General features: G+C 42.6%; 1 protein-coding gene across 2 annotated transcripts in view; it reads left to right on the top strand.

Moving 5' to 3' along the window:
• Positions 1 to 20,516, top strand: part of anxa11 (annexin A11) — a 66,947-nt gene that overhangs the window by 43,451 nt on the left and 2,980 nt on the right. The window contains exons 6-14 of one of the 2 annotated variants that reach the window (XM_062975858.1): positions 658 to 752; positions 7,087 to 7,200; positions 8,942 to 9,032; positions 10,382 to 10,461; positions 12,912 to 12,968; positions 14,141 to 14,234; positions 14,641 to 14,736; positions 18,376 to 18,434; positions 19,175 to 19,297. In XM_062975858.1, coding sequence (XP_062831928.1) covers positions 658 to 752; positions 7,087 to 7,200; positions 8,942 to 9,032; positions 10,382 to 10,461; positions 12,912 to 12,968; positions 14,141 to 14,234; positions 14,641 to 14,736; positions 18,376 to 18,434; positions 19,175 to 19,297 — 809 coding nt within the window. The other variant, XM_062975859.1, reaches the window with a different exon arrangement.

Genomic DNA, 20,516 nt, shown 5'->3' with positions numbered 1-20,516 from the left:
GGATTAAATTTCAATATGTTCGCCCTCATCCAGTCTGACACAGCGGCCAAGCACCAGTTCAGGACCTGAACAGCCTCCTTAGTGACAGGTGGAAAGGAGTGACAGAGCTGGACATCATCTGCATAGAGATGATACTATACCTCGAAACTCTGGATGATCTCTCTCAGCGACTTCATGTATATGTTGAACAAGATGGGGGACAGTACCGAAACCTGCGGGACCCCACAAGACAATGATTGGGGGGTCGAGCAGGTGTCCCCCATTGACACCATCTGAGAATGACCCTCTAGGACAGAACAGTACCTCCGAGCCCCATTCCCGTGAGGCTTCCCAGAAGGATACTGTGGTTTACGGTATCAAAGGCCTCTGAGAGGTCCAGCAGAACCAGCAGGGTCACACTCCCCCTGTCCAGTTCCCGGCGTAGATCATCGACTAAGGCAACCAATGCTGCCTCGGTACCATGTCCCGGCCTAAAGCCAGACTGCACCAGATCTAGAAAATCAGTCTAAGATGCTTAGGTAAAGGTGAAGGATTCCCCTGACATTGAGATAGGGAAGCAAAGTAAATTGCACAATGCATTTTGATAGATGGTGCAAAGAGATATCCATCTGGAAGCAATCTGCCTTATTTGCGTAATGGTGTTCTCTGTGTTTACAGGAACTGATGAGCAGGCAATCATCGAGTGTCTTGGAAGTCGTTCAAATAAGCAGCGGCAGCAAATAATGCTTTCATTCAAAACAGCTTATGGAAAGGCAAGTCTTCTTCCCTATCCTGATAAAATATGAAGCAATACTGTAAATTGTCTGTCTTGAAATACAGCAATGAAGCAATGCTGTAAATTATCCGGCATGAAATACAGCAATGATCTAGCTTCAGCGATGCAAACAGTGATGCAAACAGGCCTTGGACCAGGAAATTTGCAATCTGAAATTCCTTTCAGGAAGAACCATAGAGGAGTGGGGAGGAAGTAGGAAGTTGGTATAATCCAGGAAAGACTGCCAAGGAAAGACTGTATAGGCAGAGTTACAATAAGAGGTGGGAAAAGGGGACTCAGTCAAAGAACAGGTGATATTGAAGTAGGGATTAGCAGAAGGAATGGAAGTGGAATCACATAGGAATTGGGAAGCCAGTTCTGTTGTATTTATCTGGTGTAGTGGCATGGGGGTTAGACTATGGACCTTATCACATTGATGAGGAGTTGTCAGCTCACCACAGCCGCTCCTGAATGAACACACGAGACTCTCTGTGATATCACCAGAAACTTTACTGCAGGAAACATAAACATCAGAAAAGCCAAGAATGGGAGACTCCGGCCAACCATCCTTTATATACCCTCCCCCTCATTTGAAAAGTCTCTTCCCGCTCAGTAAAACCCCGCGCAAATTCCCCGCCAAGTCCAGCAGCCGTTTCTTCTCCGAGTCCTGAGACGCAGGTGTCTTGTCAATGTCAGTGACCCTGAAACTCAGAGCCACATACAGGCTCTAGTAGCAGGGTTCTGACATGGCGTCCTCCTCCCCTTCGTCCTGGAAGGAAAAGATTAAACACCACTATTGTTCTCCGCTGTCCAGAGTTCCTTTATACTTTTTTAACAGGCTGCAATGGAATACCGGGTGTACCTTTCCTAGGTCCTTGGGTAGCCTCAGCTCATAGGTCACTTCGTTTATTCTTTTCGCTACCCTGAACGGCCCTATATAGCGTGGAGCCAATTTCTTAGATGGGAACCCCAATTTCAGGTTTTTTGTGCTCAGCCAAACCAGATCTCCTTCGCCCAATTTGTCCCCCTCTCGGCGCCTACGATCTGCAAAGAGCTTGTACTTCTTTTGTGTTTCCCGCAATGCCTCCACCACGGTCTGCCACCCTTGCTTAATTTTGGCCGGCCATTCCTTGTCGGTCTGGCCCTCTCCTTCCTTCCACTCGGGTAGCCTGGGGAAAGGTGCCACCTCCTGTCCGTATACTATTTCGAATGGGGCACGACCTGTGGCCGAATGTACGGCCCCGTTAAAAGCCATCTCAGCAAACGGAAGAAGGTCCGCCCAATCGTCCTGTCTATAATTGGTGTATATCCTCAAGAATTGGCACAGTGTCTGTTGGGTACGTTCGACCCCCCCGTTGGTTGCGGGATGAAAAGCCGAGCTCAGATTCCTTTCCGCTCCTAACAGCTGTAAGAATTTTCCCCAAAATTTTGCAGTGAATTGGACTCCCCGGTCGCTAATTATTTTGTCGGGACACCCATGTAGGCGATATACATGCTTCACATACAAATCAGCGAGCTTTTCAGCCGAGGGGAGTTTTGGCAGGGCCACAAAGTGTGCCTGTTTTGAGAATAGGTCCAATATTGTCCAAATGTATCTGTGGCCTCTGCTGGGGGGTAGTTCGCCTACAAAATCCATTGCCACGCATTCCCATGGCCTCATGGGCTCCACCACCTTCTGCAATAGCCCCTGGGGCTTCCCAGGTGGTGTTTTTCCCTCTGCACATAATTCACACTGCGTGACGTACCCCCTGGCGTCTTTCCTCATTCCGGGCCACCAGCATTGTTTGGCCAACAGTTTAATAGTCCTGGTGGGGCCTAGATGACCTGCACCCTTGTTATCATGGCACTTCCTTAACATTTCTTATCTTAAACATTCAGGAATATACAATTTCTTATTTACAAACACCAAATCCCCACACAGTTCTCCCTGTTCTTTGTTCGTTTGTAACCATTTGTCCATTCCATATGCTCGCTTCAACTCTTCCTCCCATATTTCTCCTCCCCCCGTGGAAATGGCAGTACGTTTGTTTTCCTTGGCCGCTTGTGCTCGAGTCAGTACTGCCAGGCCCCATTGCTTATCTAGGAAAAGGCTCCCCTCAGATTCCTGAATTCCTCCCCCGTGCTGAGGCATCCGAGAGAGAGCGTCAGCGAGTATGTTGTGTTTCCCCTGGAAGAACTTGAGTCTGAAATCAAAACGGCTGAAATATTGGGCCCATCTAATCTGCTTCGCTGATAGTTTACGAGGGGATCTCAGATACTGTAAATTTCTATGATCAGTCCACACCTCAAACGGTGTTCCACTTCCTTCCAGAAAGTGTCTCCAGCACTCTAGTGCTTTCAGAATCGCTAAGGCTTCTCTCTCCCAAATCGGCCAGTTTTTTTCTGTATCGCTAAACTTTTTCGACAGATAGCCACATGGCTTCAGGTTCCCCCCCTCGTCTTTCTGCAGCAGAACTGCCCCATATGCCCGGTCTGACGCATCGCAATGTAGTACAAAGGCCTTAGACATATCAGGGTGCTGTAGGACAGGCTCCTCAGTAAAACGCTTTTTAAGGGCTTCGAAAGCTTCCTGGCATTCTATTGTCCAGGTCAGTTTGGCCCCTGGGGCCTTCACTTTGGCTGTTTCTCCCCTGCCTTTAGTCTTTAACAAATCCGTTAACGGCAAAGTGAGGCGCGCAAAGTCCTTGATAAATGTTCTATAGAAGTTTGCGAACCCCAGGAAGGATTGCAGCTGCTTCCGTGTTCTGGGGGCTTCCCACCCCCTCACGTCTTCCACCTTCGCAGGGTCCATCGCCACTCCCTGGGAGGAAATCCTATACCCCAGAAAGTCTATCTGGTCTTTATTGAACTCGCACTTGGCAAGCTTCGCATACAGCTTCGCTTCCCTCAACTTTTGTAGGACTTCCCTGACTAGTTCTACGTGTTGCTCCTTAGTCCGAGACATTATCAATATGTCATCTAAAAAAATAAAGACTCCCTTGTACAATAATGGATACAACACTTCGTTGATTAATTGCATGAACGCGGCCCCTCCCCCGCATAAACCGAATGGGAGCACACAATAATTGAATAATCCGAAGGCGCAGGAGAAGGCCGTCTTCCACCTGTCCTCTGGTTTGATCTGCAATTTATGGTAAGCCTCAATTAAATCCAATTTAGTGAATATCTGTCCCTCCGATAACTGGGCGATCAAGTCCTTCACTAAGGGTAGGGGGTATTTATTTACAGTACTGATTGCATTCAGGCCCCTGTAGTCAATGCAGAGCCTCAGCGTTTGGTCCTTTTTCCGCCTAAACAACACAGGTGCCCCTAAAGGGGAGTTCGAAGGTTCTATGAAACCTCTCGCTAGGTTTTTATCAATGTACTTTCTCAGTTCCTCCTTTTCCCTAGCCGACATCGGGTATATCTTTGCCTTGGGAAGCTCTGCTCCTGGGACTAGCTCTATTTTCACTTCAACTCTCCGCTTCGGTGGGAAATTGTCTGCTTCCTTCTCGTCAAACACGTCCACAAAATCCCGATACTCTGGGGGTAATTTATCTGCCAGTTCTGCTATTCTGATAGAGTCTTCCTCCCCCCTTTTCCCCGGCTCCCTCTCAACTTCCTGGCTCCCTTCTTCCAAATTCATCCCGAAAATCATGCTCTTATCCTCCCAGTTGATTTGCGGGTTGGCCTGCCCCAGCCACGGCATGCCTAGTATAACATTATAGCTGGCTATTTGTGATATCACAAATGACACCTTTCCTTCCCAACTCCCTATCTTACACTTTACATCTTCGGCACTGTACCTAGCTAACGATCCTGATGCTGTGGATCCGTCCAACTGCGAAAATGCTATTGGGGATTCTAGGTTCGTTCTTTCGCATCCCAATCCCTCGGCTAATTCAGGGGAAATGATGTTCCTGGAACATCCACAATCCACAAACGCTTTGCAGGTTGCTTGTTTGCTGCCATTTTCAAGCTGAATGGGGACCACTATCATAGCTTTGTCCTGACTTACCAACCCCCCCGAATGGTGCCTCATCGGTGTTTCTTCCTCGGCGCGTTTTCCTGCCACGGCTCTTGGTTTGGGCTGGCCTCCGCTTTCCCCTTTTCTCTGCCAGCACTCGGCAGCTCTGTGGCCCAACCGGCCGCACACAAAGCAGCCACTCCTGCTGGCGCTCACGTTCCCTGTCGGCTCCGCTCTCCTCCCGGCTGGGGCTGATCCCTCCTTCCGGCTCCCCTCTTTCATCTGCGGCCGTTGCTGTAGCGCTCCTCGGTGCCTCCTCGCCTGGGCCAGCGATGTCTCGACGCGCCCCGCCAGCTGAATCCATCCGCGCAGTGTGTCAGGCTCATCACGATGCACCGCCCAGGAGAGGATCTCCCGCCTGAGCCCCTCTTTGAAGAGTTCCATCTTTGTCACTGCAGACCATTCCGGCACCTTTTCGGCGAGGCATTGGAATTCCTCCGCATACTCAGATACCGACCTCTGCCCCTGGGAGACGGTCTTCAACTTCTCCCTCGCCCGGATCTGCTCCAATGGATCTCGGAAACGGGTCTCCAGGGCCCCCATAAAGCGTCGGACTGACCCCAGACATGGGTCGCGCCGCGCGTGCAGCTGAACGTACCAGCTAGCCGCTCCCCTCTTCAACACTGCACCAATGGCCCGTATCCGGCTGGATTCCGTTCTAAAAGTGTGAGCATTGTCCTCCATATAGCCCCTCACCGTGGTAAGGAAAAAATCCAGTTCAGAGGACTCTCCCCCAAACTCGATCCTTAGTTCCTCTCGTCTCGGTAGGGGTCCCTGTGGTGGCAATCCCCAATTCTCCGCCCGTCGCAAGCCCCCTTGCGGACCAGTGGGCCCCGCTGCTGTTTCTCTTTGCCCTGTGCCACGCCCGGCATTCGCCAGGGGCACTAGGGTCTCAGCTGGGAGCGTAGCCGGGATTCTCGGAGGCTTTTCCCCTTCGTCGTCACTCTCCTCCACCCGCGTCAGGCTTGTTTGGGTCTTGGGCCGGGCGCCGGGCTCCTTTCGCATTTCCCTTCCCTTCGGTGCTGGAAGGTCTGCAAAGCCCTGGCTGCTTCCCACGCTCACGTCCCACATTGAGCCAGCCCGAAGTTCCCTTCCTCTCTCTGGCTCCGCCAAAAACGCCAGGCGCTCCATCGCCCTCGACATCACTGCCAGGGTGGTCTCCATCGCCGACATCCTCTCCTCCAGAAACACCATCCTTTGTGGGCCTGGGGAAGGTGAACCTTCCTCTCCTCCGGTGCTGTCTCCCCGCACCACTCCACGCCTCTGGGTTACCCCATTTGGCTGGGCATAAGCGGTGGATGACGCCAGGGCCGCCAGCTGGTGGAACTCAGCGTCCGGCTCGGGAGTGGCCCTTCCCGACCTTCCTCCTCCTGCGCCCAAGAGCTCTTCATCCTCCACTTGCATGTTACACCTCACCGCTACAGCGGGATGGTGTCTATATTCTTGGCTTAGTGTCAGCTCACCACAGCCGCTCCTGAATGAACACACGAGACTCTCTGTGATATCACCAGAAACTTTACTGCAGGAAACATAAACATCAGAAAAGCCAAGAATGGGAGACTCCGGCCAACCATCCTTTATATACCCTCCCCCTCATTTGAAAAGTCTCTTCCCGCTCAGTAAAACCCCACGCAAATTCCCCGCCAAGTCCAGCAGCCGTTTCTTCTCCGAGTCCTGAGACGCAGGTGTCTTATCAATGTCAGTGACCCTGAAACTCAGAGCCACATACAGGCTCTAGTAGCAGGGTTCTGACAAGGAGTAGCAGGTAGTTAGCCAGCCTCCGTGGTGAATCCGCAGGCAGCTGGGCAATCCTGCACACAGCATCGCCCGCAGTGCGAAAGCGTTGCCACATTGCTTCCCCCCACTGGCCCTGTTGCTTCCTATGGAACATGGGAAGCCTCCCGTGTTCTGGGCGGACCGTTCTAATATGCTTGCATCACAGTTGATCTACGGAACTTAGCCAGAAGTGGGTGTTAGTCATGTGATGGGCAGCAGGGGACTCTGTGGATCAACTGTGCTGCAAGCATCCTAGGATGCTTGTGAAGACCCGTGTGATAAAGTGGTAACACTCTGGAAGTCAGGATTTGAATCTCCACTTGGCCATGGAAACCCACTGAGTGACCAAGATAAGTCAAACTCTCTCAGACTCAGAGGAAGGCAAGGCAAAGGCAAACACCCTCCAAGAAAACTAGGATCTCCATAAGTTGAGAGTGCCTTGAAAACACACAACAAGCTATGGAAAAGAGAGAAAGGGCATTTTTAGTTCTTTAGGGTTTTTTTATTTTGCAATTTCAATATATTTGTACTTATATCTAAAATAAAACAGGACTTGATCAAGGACTTGAAGTCTGAGCTGTCAGGCAACTTTGAAAGGACCATCTTGGCAATGATGAAAACACCTGTCCAGTTTGATGTTTATGAAATAAAAGAAGCTATCAAGGTTTGTATGATTTCAAGTTAGACTGTGACTGTGGCAAAGTTTTGCATACCCAGATTCTTACTCCCCTCATTGTCCTCTCTTCAAAACTGCCCTAGAAATCCATCTTTTGCAGGAAGCTCTTGGCTTTAGTATCTGATCCTCGTCCTCTGAAGGACATGCTATCAATTGTGTTTGCCTACTTTTCATATTTTTGCCTCTTCCCTAACATGGTACTTTCCAGAAGTGGACTACTGTTTCCTTTCGCTCCCAGGCAACATAGGGGTGAGGTTTTCTAATGGCAATTTCCCCAGGAAAAAAACAAACAAACATATATTAGCAGTAAAGAGCAGCAGGGCTGAAAACAGTTCCTTGGGCTACATTCAGCCTGTAGTATACGTACATTCAGTGTACATACACTGTAGGCCTCCTCTAGTTTCAGAAAGTGAGAGCTCATTTCTTGTTTTTTCTTGCAGTCTGGATTTGCCTCATTGTTCCATTCCTGTTGCTCTCTGGGGGCCAACCTGGCTTATGCAATCTACCTAGTTTGCTTACTGTGAATTAGAATGGTTTGTTATAAATCGCATGTAGATCACTTATTTACATGTTCAGGATGGTTAACAGAGGATGAAACACGTCCATGCAGATCAACGAATACTGGTAGATATAGCACTTCACCAGCTTGCAAAAATTTCAGAAGCTTGCTGGTCTTCCAGATGCTGTTGTTCTGCAGCATTCTTTTCATGGTGATAAGAACTCTGGCTTTTATCTAGTGAAAGGTATAATCTTGTAACCTTACATGTTTTAGGTATCTGATAGATTACTCAATCAATTTTTTATTGTGTCAGAAGTGACTTGAAAACATACTGCAAATCGCTTCTGGTGTGAGAGAATTGGCTGTCTACAGAGACATTGCCCAGGGGACAACCGGATGTGTTACCATCCTGCTGGGAGACTTCTCTCATGTCCCCGCAAGCTAGAGTTGACAGACAGGAGCTCACCTCATCTCCCGATTTGAACCAGCAACCTTCAGGTCAGCAACCCAACCCTCAGGTCAGCGGTTCAGCCAGCACAAGGGTTTAACAGAATGCATCTTAGAAAATGCAGTAGTTCTAGTGAAGCAAATACACTTGTTTGTGCCCCTGTGTCGCAACAAGTATTATTTCAGAAAAGAGGCAGTTTCTTTTTTCTCTTACAGATACGGGAATACCTCACCTAGGGCAGTGTCTGCCATTTGCAGTTTTCTTCAGTACTTGCTTTACAAATACTATTTAAAATCTACTGAGCAGTTAATGAGGAGCACTCCTTTAATAATTTTTTAAAAAAAATATTGACTCGGCCAAATATTGCATCTTTATAAATACTGCTTTGAGTCAAGGTGATGGGCAGGAATTCTCCCCAGATTTGCCTAAAGAAATTAGCCAGATCACGGTCATGCTTCAAGTCCAGTGAGTAGTGGTTGTGGATTTCCATATCAGCGAGATGACACTTTTGTGGATTTTAGTCTAAACTTCAAAGGATCTGTCCAATGTGCTGAACTATTCCCAAAACAGTTTTAGTCTCTTGGAAAGCTCGTTTAAAGATTAGTTTAAATCACAGAGCAGGCTCACCATTTCAGAGTAGAGGACTCACCAGTGAGGGCTGGTCCTGCATTCAGCCCATATGAAGTCTTAAAATGGCAAATCAGTTCAAGTGCTCTCTTAGCCTTAAAAAAAGTCAAATAATTTTAGACAGTTGTCAAGTGAGAGGTTTTTTTTTCCCTTAGGGTGCTGGCACAGATGAAGCTTGCCTGATAGAGATCCTGGCATCTCGCAGCAATGAGCACATTCATGAAATCAGTAGACTGTACAAATCAGGTAAGTTTGCCTGTATTGTTTTAATTCTTAATGGAGCCAACATTGTTTAAAAATAGACCAAGAACGTTGGGATCAGGAATTAGTTTGGGTTGCCAATGTTGTATTTTTAATGAACTGATCAGCTGTTTTGCTTCAGAATAGTATTTGGTAGTGTGTTGGGTGGAGATGCTGGCTGTCTCCTACAGTTTTCTGGGTTATAGCCAGAGGCAGCGTTCATGTAAGTTTGCATTTTGCAAGTGGTTATTTGATACTGTAGACTGAAGAAAGAAAAAGATTTTGGCAATATGATGTTGTTAATTGGTTTTTTATTGCATTGACCAAAACTGTAATTTAGCTCAACAGTTCCCTTAGTTTAAGCTCTCTTTCTGTCCAGGAGTTTGAAAAACAGTTTATTTCCCCACCCTATCCTCTGATCATGCTTGTATGAAAACAAAAGTACTCTGGCTTCATTTCCCCTCAAAAAGGCCTTATCCTTATATCGAGTTCCCCAAGTATATCTCATTTAACGATACTTCTGAATTTGCACTGCAGGGCTGTTCAGGATGGGTGCTTTCTAGGCATTGTAGCCCATCAAAAGTAACTTTTCCAATTTTGAACTTCTTGCAGATATTTCTCTTTTTCAAAATCTTTTATCATTGTTAGTTTTTGCATGCCATGAGTAAATGCTTCTTTTTGGAAGATTGGAAGGTGAATCACACACACACACACACACACAATACTCATATATACATATACAGTAGAGTCTCACTTATCCAACATTCTGGATTATCCAATGTTCTGGATTATCCAATGCAGTCTGCCTCTTGCCCGGATCCACGGCTGTTTCTCTAGACAGCAAGGACTGAACTTTTTACAGATTTAATTTTCAACAATGTTGTTACTGTAAGTTCATTTTATGCAATTCTATCTTTATTTGTAGTCATTTTGTTAACACCCAGTGTTTTTGTAGTCAATGTTTTCAATACAGTGCGATGTTTTGGTGCTAAATGCATAAATACAGTAATTACTACATAACGTTACTATGTATTGAACTGCTTTTTCTGTGATTTGTTGAAAAACATGATGTTTTGGTGCTTAATTTGTAAAATCATAATGTAATTTGACGTTTAATAGGCTTTTCCTTAATCCTCCTTATTATCCAATGTTTTCACTTATCCAATGTTCTACCGGCCCATTTATGTTGGATAAGTGAGACTACTGTATACACACATAACATACATGCAAGCACACATACAGTCCACTCATAAAAGCAGGCATGGTTGTGTCCATGATGCATAAAAATATGTGTTGTATTCATTTGTTAATGGTAATCATACTCAAAATGAGTTTCCTCTGTCTGTCTGTTACAGAACATAAGAAAACTCTAGAAGAAGCCATTAGAAGTGACACATCTGGACATTTCCAGAGGCTTTTAATTTCACTGGCTCAGGTATGTATATGACTGTTAAAATTGGTTATTGTTATCCTGCTTTTGTTTTTATCACAAGCTTATTTACACCTGGGGATGCCCAGATTTTTTGTGGCTGTTTCTTCCCTTCCCTTTTCCGCATACATATAGAGACACCAATGTACTAGAACCCCCCCATCCCCATTTTTAATTAGGGGGATTATTTCATGTGTTAATATGGTGATGCAAAACACCACATGTCACTGAAGAAGGTATTCCTTATCCAGTATCTTGCATTGTATATCCAAGCAGTAGTAAACATGCAGGAAACTAATAAGTCAAATGATCAGTGGTTCTCAACCTGTGGGTCCCCATGTGTTTTGGCCTATAACTCCCAGAAATCCCAGGCAGTTTACCAGCTGTTAGGATTTCTGGGAGTTGAAGGACAAAACACCTGGGGACCCACAGATTGAGAACCACTGGTATAAATCATTGAGATAAACTGTCACCACAATAATGAAATTACTGTTTGTCAGAAGAGCCACATTGCACTAATTTCTAATTGCACTAATTAAAATGCTCCAATTCTTTCACAACATCAGAGTTCAAAAGATATTTTTTATACAACTAGCAAAATGTTTTCCTGGAACCTGCCAAAATTTGTTACATCCATTATCCAAGGTATTTTAAAAAAACATAGCACAGTCAGAATCTCATGTATTGCATAGAAAATGTCATAGTCAAAGAGAAATTTGAATGTGGATGCTTCTTCTGGGGATTGAGGAGAGGAGAGAGAAGAGGTCTTACCTGTGACTGATTCTGATGTTTTCTGTTTTCAGCATACATATCTCATTAGTTTTCATCTCGAGGGGTAGGTGGATTGGTTTAACCCCACACATTCCATCTGGAATGGCAGGACCCAAGATTCTTTTTCAGTTGAACCGTTGAGCATCTTCCCTTCTCCAATGGTTTTTTATATCCTGCCTAACTGATGTTTGTCTTTCAGTGACAAGCTTATAAGGCAAGGATGTTAGTAAAGATAAATAACTAGGGAAAAATAAGGACAAAAAGGCCATAGTTCAAAAGCAGAGAAGAACATTATAAGTAATCATATCTCTCTTGGTAAGCTGCAAGTGCCATCATTAAAACGGCAGCTCTTCCGCAATGGTTCCAAAGTGGAGAAGAACATTGCAGAAGCAATAGTATCTTTCCCGGTAAGCTCCAAGTGCCAGTTTGAAAATAGCAGCTCTAAGGCAATGGCTCCAAAGTAGAGGCAAACATTACAGAAAGAATGATATCTCTTCTGGTAAACTAAGACATCTTTTGGGAATGAGGAGAGAAGAGAGAAGAAATCCTTCTTGGGACTGATTCCAGTGTTTCCTGTTTTCAGCACACATCTCTCATTACTATATAGTTTTCATTTCCTTCCTGGTTTTGAAACTGGTAGTGGAGATTGAGAGAGAATTCAGAGCTGAAATACAGAATACAGTAGTATGTTCATGTATACACAATAATTCATTCCATTATCTCAGCATTCAGTTATTGCTTCCTTGCACTTTATTTTCCTCCTAGCCATCTTATCCCAAACCCTTTTTAAGGAATTTCTCTGACACTGGTCCTTGTACTTTATTAAATGGTCGTGAATTATGCACTTTTATATGACCACCCCCATTTTATCTATCAGTGGTGATGCCTGTTTTTATTACCTCATTTTTATATTGTAATGATGGTTTATATTGTATTCTGTGTTTTTAATTGCAATTGGAATTTTTAATTTGTTATTTGTTTATTTTATTTTATTTTTACTTTATTTTAATTGTTGTGTTGACATCGTTTTTACTACTGATGCTTGTTATTTGTTATGCTTTGTTTCTGTTTTGGGCTTGGCCCCATGTTAGCCGCCCCTTCAGGGAGATGGTTGGCGGGATAGAAAAATAAATTATTATTATTATTATTATTATTATTATTATTATTATTATTATTATTATTGGTATTGGGAAGCATATGCGCATCACAAATAGTATGGCACACAGAAAATCTAAAGTCCTTAGCCTTATTTTCTTTGGTCAGCCACCTCTGTTATTATCTTTGTACTTGAAGTTGACATTACTTACAATGGCTGAGATTCTGCTTCAAAAATGACAGTGATAATTTTATAATGATGGGGGTATAAGTGCTGGCATAATACACCACCATGCTAGGGTATTGCAATGATAAATGCGGGGATTAGTAAAATATATCCCATTGTCCAACAAGGACTCCCATTGTACATTGAGATACATAATGCTTTAAGACACATTGTGCTGACTCCTCAAACACAACAGTCCTGGTGACATAGCTACGTCTCTCTTCTCCTTGTGAGAATACAAATGGTACAATTCAATTTCACACAATCATACATTCAAAAATCCCAACAGGATACCAGCTGTTGTTTTAAAGGTTGCAGTTTGTGTGTTGATGTAATTGCTACTGTATATTCCCTCCCTCCACAGGGAAACAGAGATGAAAGCACCAATGTGAACATGTCACTTGTCCAAAGTGATGCTCAGGTTAGTGTAAGAATTCCTATTGTATGTCTCCCACTAATTGTGTAACAGTTTGCACAGATAGATTGTTCATGCTGCATTGAGATAGTCTTCACTGAAAAAAAATACAATGGTAAGCTCCTACAAAAGGAGTTCTTCCTTCAGATATTTCTTCTTTTAATGAAACCTAAAACTGTTATCTATTTTGATAGTTCTTCCACTCTACGATTCACCTTCTAATCTATACTTTTATAAAGTAGAAACATTTTATTCAACTCAGACAACATGCTTTGAATATATTTCCCCATCCACCCATTGTTACGTTTGAGTGGGAAAAGGGGAAATTACCTTGGATTTCTCAGTTTCAGATCTTGATTATACGTACAGTAAACAACACTGTAGGCAGCATTCAGTGTTTCTTGTTGTTGTTTTCAAATTGATAGATAAATTATCTTGAGACAGAAGCATTTATTATACAATAGGCTCTAAGTTCATTTTTTCAAAACAAATTGTAAAATATATTTTGGGTCTACAATAAATGGTTATCATGTTAAAAGTGTTCTGAAACATGTGTTAGTCTCCTTTAAATTCAGACTGTTTACTCCAAGTTCAGGTTGTTTACTTTAAGTTGTATGATAGGAGGAAGCATGAGCATTCATTTCTTTGCTTGGTAGTAAAAATGGAGAAATGTGTGGAACCTTTCAGTCGCCTCCCCAAAAACTATACCCCACATTGAAAATATTAGCAGTTACCTCATCTTGTCTCAACGTTAGTTGTAAGAAACATGGGAATGCTTTTCAGTGGTATTTCATGTCCTGGCATGGTTATAAAAACATTTTTTCACTAGCATCAGCTCAGGGTAAGAAAAAATATTGCATGATAACAAACACAGTGATAGAAAGCAAAGGTGCATTGAGAAGGAGTAAATACTTCATGCAACTGCTGGTTTTAGGAAGCAGCTGTAGGTATCTTGTTATGCCTTTTGTCCTATTTACTCGTAATAGACAGAATGGTAGAGGCTATCCGATGAGCAAAGTGGTTATATTGGTTCCAGTTTTAGGGGAAAGGTGGGTTATGAATAAAATTAACATCAACAAATCTTAAGTCAAAAGAAAATCAAGGACAGGTGAAAAATACATACTGTTGGCAAGAGTAATTGAATAAGGAATATCTGTGGGATTTTGTTTTGTTTTTAGGCCCTGTATGCAGCTGGAGAGAATCGACTTGGTACTGATGAGTCCAAGTTCAATGCAATCCTTTGCGCCAGAAGTAAAGCTCATCTAAGAGCAGGTATTTTTGTCTATAACTATGTGTGGGGAAAACATCAAATTGTTTTCTGTTTCGAGCTGTAACAGAAATTTGTAGCACACTCTGACCAGATATAAGGATGGCTGAATGCTTGTAGCCTTCTTATACTGGAGGATTGGGGGGGGGGGTACATTTCTGCTCCTTGAATCCTCAGTTAATAGCCCAAAGAAGAACTTTGCAAAATATAGTTTCTATAACAAAATTGCTGGTTCTGGGAAAGTGGCACTTGCCTCACACAAAGGCCTCTGCCAATATATCAAGAGAGAAATTGTTTGCTAAACTTTATATGGAATGTATACAATGGCAGTAGAACACAGGCTTTGTACTGTAGTTGAAGTGTTTTAACCAAATTAGTAATTAGTACCTATAATACTTTTTCCCTTTCCAGTTTTCAGTGAATACCAGCGCATGTGTAACCGTGATATTGAGAAGAGCATAGCCAGAGAGATGTCTGGAGACCTTGAATCCGGGATGTTGGCAGTAGGTGGGTGGCTCTTTTAAGGATGTCAGATTTTAATTGTGGCTTGGTTGACCCTTTATTACTTTCAAAACACACTCAGGCATTCCGGATCTGGAGTTTCTTACTTTAAAATATAAGTTTCTCAAAATATATTGTAAGTTAAGATTCCTGTCCTAACGAAAAGGGGAGGGGCAAACTAAGATCAGAGGAAAGGAGTTGTGTCGCGGGGCCTTGCAGAGAGAACCAATGCACAACTTGCCTTAGATTGGATGACAAATAGGGACCCTTCTACACGCCCTAAAATGCAGAAGAAATTGGGATAAAAGGTGGTGGTGGTGGTGGGGGGGGGGGGTTGCGGCTAAATGATGTTTGCCAAAGATTTGCACTAGATTGCACCAACAACTGAAAAACATGTGTTAAATGGGTGTGCTTAAAATTCAGTTTCGGCCAAACAATGTGCATATTCACATGACTGTATATCCCTGCACTCAAAGAAAACATGTGACTTTGTTCCTATATGCTGGTATGGACTGCTCCAGCAAATGAGCAAATGAGCACATTTTATAATACTGAAACAGCTGATGAGGGTTGTAAACAAATGGAGCCATGGACACACAGGTGGCTAAATGAAAGCATAATTGGAAAGCAATTCCCATGAGAACTATCTGCAAGCATTCATTTGTTCTCATGTTTATGAAATCAAACAGAACTTGAATTTGCACAGTGGCATGGCAACATGGCAGGCAAGTGACCTCAAAGGGAAACAGTGTTCAAGAGAGAAAAAGTAAAGGCAGTAGGAAGATGAGAGATAATGACAAGAAATCTGCTTGTGTGCACATTCATATATCCACATCAGTGTTTATAAGGTCGAGCACATCTTGGAGAGTTAATAAAAATATATAACTTCTGGTGAACATCCTGTGTCCATCTTGCGGATTTCTAAAATCCGCTACAACGAAACCTGTCAGGACATCATGGGAGCATTTACTGGGATTGACAGCTCCATGTTTGGACTTGTCAGGTACTGCAATTTTTTGCCCTACTTATTTGTCTCAGATTATGAGGCTGCCTCAAAGCACTCTAGAACAGGGCAATGCCTCTTGATAGCATTGGGTGGAGCTTCGGCACTCAACTAGAAAATAATCTTTCATAACATGGGAGCTGCCATGATCCAACCAAAGATCTCAAAGGTGAAATTCTTTCCTGTCTGCTGTGTTGAGATCTCTCATATTCCCTGATGACTCCTATCCAAGTACTCATCAGAATCAACATCACTTTTCTTTTCTGAAATTAGATAAGTTCAGGTGTGTTGTGGCAGTTCTCTGCACTTTGCCCTCACTCACTCACAAAGGATGCACTTCTCTGAAAATGCTTTGCTCTCTTGCACTCCCCGCTCTTCCAGGTTTGAAAATGCTATGGCTGAGTCCTCATAGAATTCTCAACAGAATACCTTCAACTCCCCTTGCTTGCTTTCTTAATGGGGCAAATTAACAGGGCAGGAAGATACCCCTATGTTCCCTATAGTCACTGCTTGGAGGTTACAAAAGTATGTATCTTCCTGTTCACCTTCACATGAGGAGGGTGAGTGGGTACTGCAATCTGACATGGAGCTTTGGGGAAGGACATCCTAGACCCCTTGTGGGCCAGATCTAGAACCGCCACAGACTGAATTATACTCATGGGCAGGCTAGAGCAGGCATGGGCAAACTTCAGGCCTCCATGTGTTTTGGACTTCAACTCCCAGAAATTCCAGTCAGCTTGCTGGTTGTTAGGAATTGTTGCAGCTGAAGTCCAAAGCACCTGGAGGACTGAAGTTTGCCCATGGCTGGGCTAGAGGTTCTCAAACAAATGAACCTTAATTTCTTCACAATGTTAAAAAGACAACCATAAAGTTAAGTTTAAAAATAGATCTTCACATGTAATTTGGTATTGGAATCATTATTATTCAATCGACATCCATCTCTTTGGTTCTGATCATTTTAATACCTGTTCCACTGTAGGCTAAAACATTTTAGATATGGCTGTGAGGATGATCCTGAACAGTGAGCTGGTAAAAGCATATTTATCATGAACTCACTGGGCTGACTTGAGCAAATTACTCTCTTTGATCCTCAACCTTTTACTTGCAATACTGGAATAATAATAATAATAACCTAACCTGTACAGTCATTGTAATGAAAGATGAAGAATCTGAAATACTTTTTGATCATTGCATATATGCAAAATATAAACTCTCAAACAATCTTTGTCATATAAAATGGCTTTTACAATTTTGCACCTTGCCTGCCAGATCTAACTGGAAATATGTGCTTTTTTTCCGCTCCATCAAAGCTTTCAGGATTGTATGTATGGTAACCTTCTGAAATGTTCTTGCAGTGCATGTGGCTAGATTAATTCCCTTACATTACTTTGCCTTGGTGTGAATTCTGAGTCTTGTTTACCTACATAACTAATCTAAACATTGCTGTTCAAAAAAGGAGTATGCTTTAACCTAACAAACATCTGTGACGTGCCCAGTCTGGGTTGCATGACAGTGTGCTTACCATGTGAAAGATTTCCTCGTTGTTTTCATTTTGGAATGTGTTTCTGTATGGGATGGGGCACCTTAGAACACATGCATTCAGTGTCATTCATTTGCCCACTTCAGATCCAGGTATGTTGGAGAGGCAAATATAAACACATTTTTAAATGATTTTTACTTCTATTGTAAGTTATCTGAAAAAAATGTTACATTGCTTTTTGTTGAAAGACCCTATCTTGTACATAATACCTCAACCTTTCCTCATTTAGTACTCACCAGACTGGCTGGAAAAGATGTGAGTTGTAGTCCAACAGATCTAAAAGTAACAAGATTAAGAAGGTCGCAATACCTTCTCTAGTCAAGCTAGTTTTGCTAGATGTCAAAGCCTGATAAACACTTTATAAATCTGTTTTTACTGGAGATGGATACTGGATACTTTGACTGAAAGTAAGAGTGGGCCTATGTGATGATTTGTCATATCACCCCCTAGAAAACCCTTTATTTATTTATTTTTAATTTTCCAGTTTTTTATTTAAATTATTGAAAATTTTTGAATTTTACATATTCAGTACTTAAAACTTATACATTCTTTAACAAATTTGCAATACAGAGTTATGTATATCATACAAAACCCTTTAAAATTCTCTAAATTGGCCTCAACCTTGTCATTTAGTCATGTGGGTTATGATTAGGAACTGTACACTTGTATGTTGCACACTTCCCCGTCTCCATTCTATCCTTAGACTAAATTATTTCAGTGTAGCCATGTTGAAAAAAATATTCATTTTAGTTTTTTGAATGTATATCCCACTTTTCTCCTAAAAGGGGTTCTTATGGTACATTCCAGGAATTATTTAATGAATGAACAAGGCACCAAAAACCTTTCTCCCAGCATTCTGCCTCTTTAGGCAGGTCACTTTTGGCCTTGGTCCCTCCTCGTATGAAGATAAAATATTGTCCCAATTTTTGTATTTTTGGATAGTTATATCTTGATAGCATATATGATGGGCAGGGAATACTAAAAATGTTTTATAACTTAGAAATATTATCACTTAGTGTGCCAGTTTCCTTGAAACTATTACACAATCATAGAACAAAGTTCAAAGCTACCAATAATAACCCATCTCAACTTCTTTTTGCAGTTAAGTGTGTCAAGAACACGGCAGCTTTCTTTGCAGAGAGACTACACAAGGCCATGAAGGTAAGTAACTTGTAATCCCACAAACGTCTCTACATTAGCATGTTTAGATGTTTAAACAAAGCTTTTAACTAAATATTGACTCAAGTAGGATGCCAAACCAAGACAGGAGTGCACATTTAAGGTCTATCTATGTGTAATGGTTGTCTGATGCTCCCTTTTAGCTTAAAAAAGTCATTAGTAGAAATTATGTTTATGTACAGAAACACAGCTGGGTTGGATAATCCCTTTTTTGCTATTTCTCGGTGCGAATTATCTGCCTCCCTTAAAGGATTTGGAAACATTTTTACATCTTGAATGCCATAATGTGGTTGCATTTTTGAGATGTAATTTGAAGGCACAGAGAGAGCAGACTGTGAAAATACTGTTTTGGTTGGTCATTTTCTTACTTCCTCTATTTCTCCTCTTTAAACTATTCCTTCAAAGTTTTTCAGACTTATATCAACTTCCCAGTCTTCCCCAACTTGCCACTGTGGATCTCTTGGACTACAACTTACATTATCCCCAAGCAAAGGAGTTTTGCTGGTTTGGGACAGTGGGAGTTGTAACATCCAGAACACAGCAGCTTGAGGAAAGCTGAATAATCATAGTTGCACATGTTAGCGTCTTACTATTTTTGATGTGGCTTATATTAGTGTGAAGGCATCTTGGAATAAGAATCAACACTATAGAGTAAGGTTGAGGAGTAAATTTGATAAAGATTCACATTTTAGCCCATAAACTCATGTATTTGTTTTGTACAGGGAGCTGGAACCAAGGACAGGACTCTTATTCGGATCATGGTGTCACGCAGTGAGGTTGACCTGCTGGACATACGACAAGAATACAAGCGGATGTATGGCAAATCCCTCTACACAGATATCACGGTAAGATTGCATAGGTGTTGTTTCGTCCTACACTCTGAACTAGTGTGTCACCTTAGAATAGCAACTTGTCAGTTGTTTAACTAGAACTAGAGAGAGGAAGGGTTGTTTTATGCCATTTTTTCCATGAACAAAATCCTCAACAGTTCTAGAAGACCTGTTCTGGACAACCTAGTGACAAGGAAGTGAGGTGGGCACAGTTATATTTTGTAGCTATGTTCACTGGTGGGCAGCCCCTGACAACTCTTAAGCCTATGTCAGTGGCAGTAGGAGGGAAAGGCTATGAATGCAGCTATGGAGAAAGGAAAGCCTTGGAGAAATAATTATATGAAGCTGGTGGAGAAATAATTACATGAAGTTTTCCTTCACTACTGCTGCATGATTCTGGGGGGAAAGTGCAGTCAATAGGATTTCAGCTTCTGAGTTCCCATGTTCCTCATTAACAAAAGGACGAGGAACTACATATGCAGGAACTGATGGCTTTTGGTAGCCGCTGTGTGTTGTGTATATTTAGTCCTCTGTCTCAGAGCAATGCTCCAGAACAAACAGTTCAGCACAGAATCATATATTGGGATTTTAAAGGTCTAGGTTCAGTCCCTCAAAAAATATGGGGTACCACATATGAAGGTAGAACAAAAGAAAATAAAATGATGTCTGGAACCCTGCATTAGGAGAAATGCATGTAGCACATGTTTTCCATAGCAATATCTCCTGGTGCTTCCTGCCAATCTAACTTTTAGGAAATGCATCAACTTCCATGTTGTTGGAAAGTGATGGGATCATCAGACATATGCACTGCAGCAGACATAATGGGAGATCCCTAGATGATCCTGCAGCTAATGTGTTTGCAGGGTGTTCACTTACATGAAAGTAGGAAGAAGTGTCTTCACTCACCCCCTATTCTCTAACAACACAGAAATCACCATATGGGAGAGGAGGGGTGCATTGCTTAAAATAGGGGTCCTCAAACTTCTTAAGCAGAAGGCCAGTTCATGATCCCTCAGACTGTTGGGGGGTGAACGTGTGGACATATCTTATTTCTAGTGTAAAAAAGGGGGAAAGAACAATACATTATTTAGAATGAAGAACAATTTCAACCAACATAAACTTACCAGTATTTCAATTGAAAGTGTGGGCCCACTTTTGACTGATGAGATAATCAAGTTAATTAGGATTGTTGTTGTATGCCTTCAAGCCATTTAAGACTTAGGGCAACCCTAAG

This window comes from Anolis carolinensis, chromosome 3, assembly GCF_035594765.1.
Source record: "Anolis carolinensis isolate JA03-04 chromosome 3, rAnoCar3.1.pri, whole genome shotgun sequence".
In the NCBI taxonomy this organism is placed as follows: domain Eukaryota; kingdom Metazoa; phylum Chordata; class Lepidosauria; order Squamata; family Dactyloidae; genus Anolis; species Anolis carolinensis.
The sequence above is the reverse complement of the archived record's forward strand: the minus strand, read 5'-3'. Positions and strand labels throughout refer to the sequence as shown.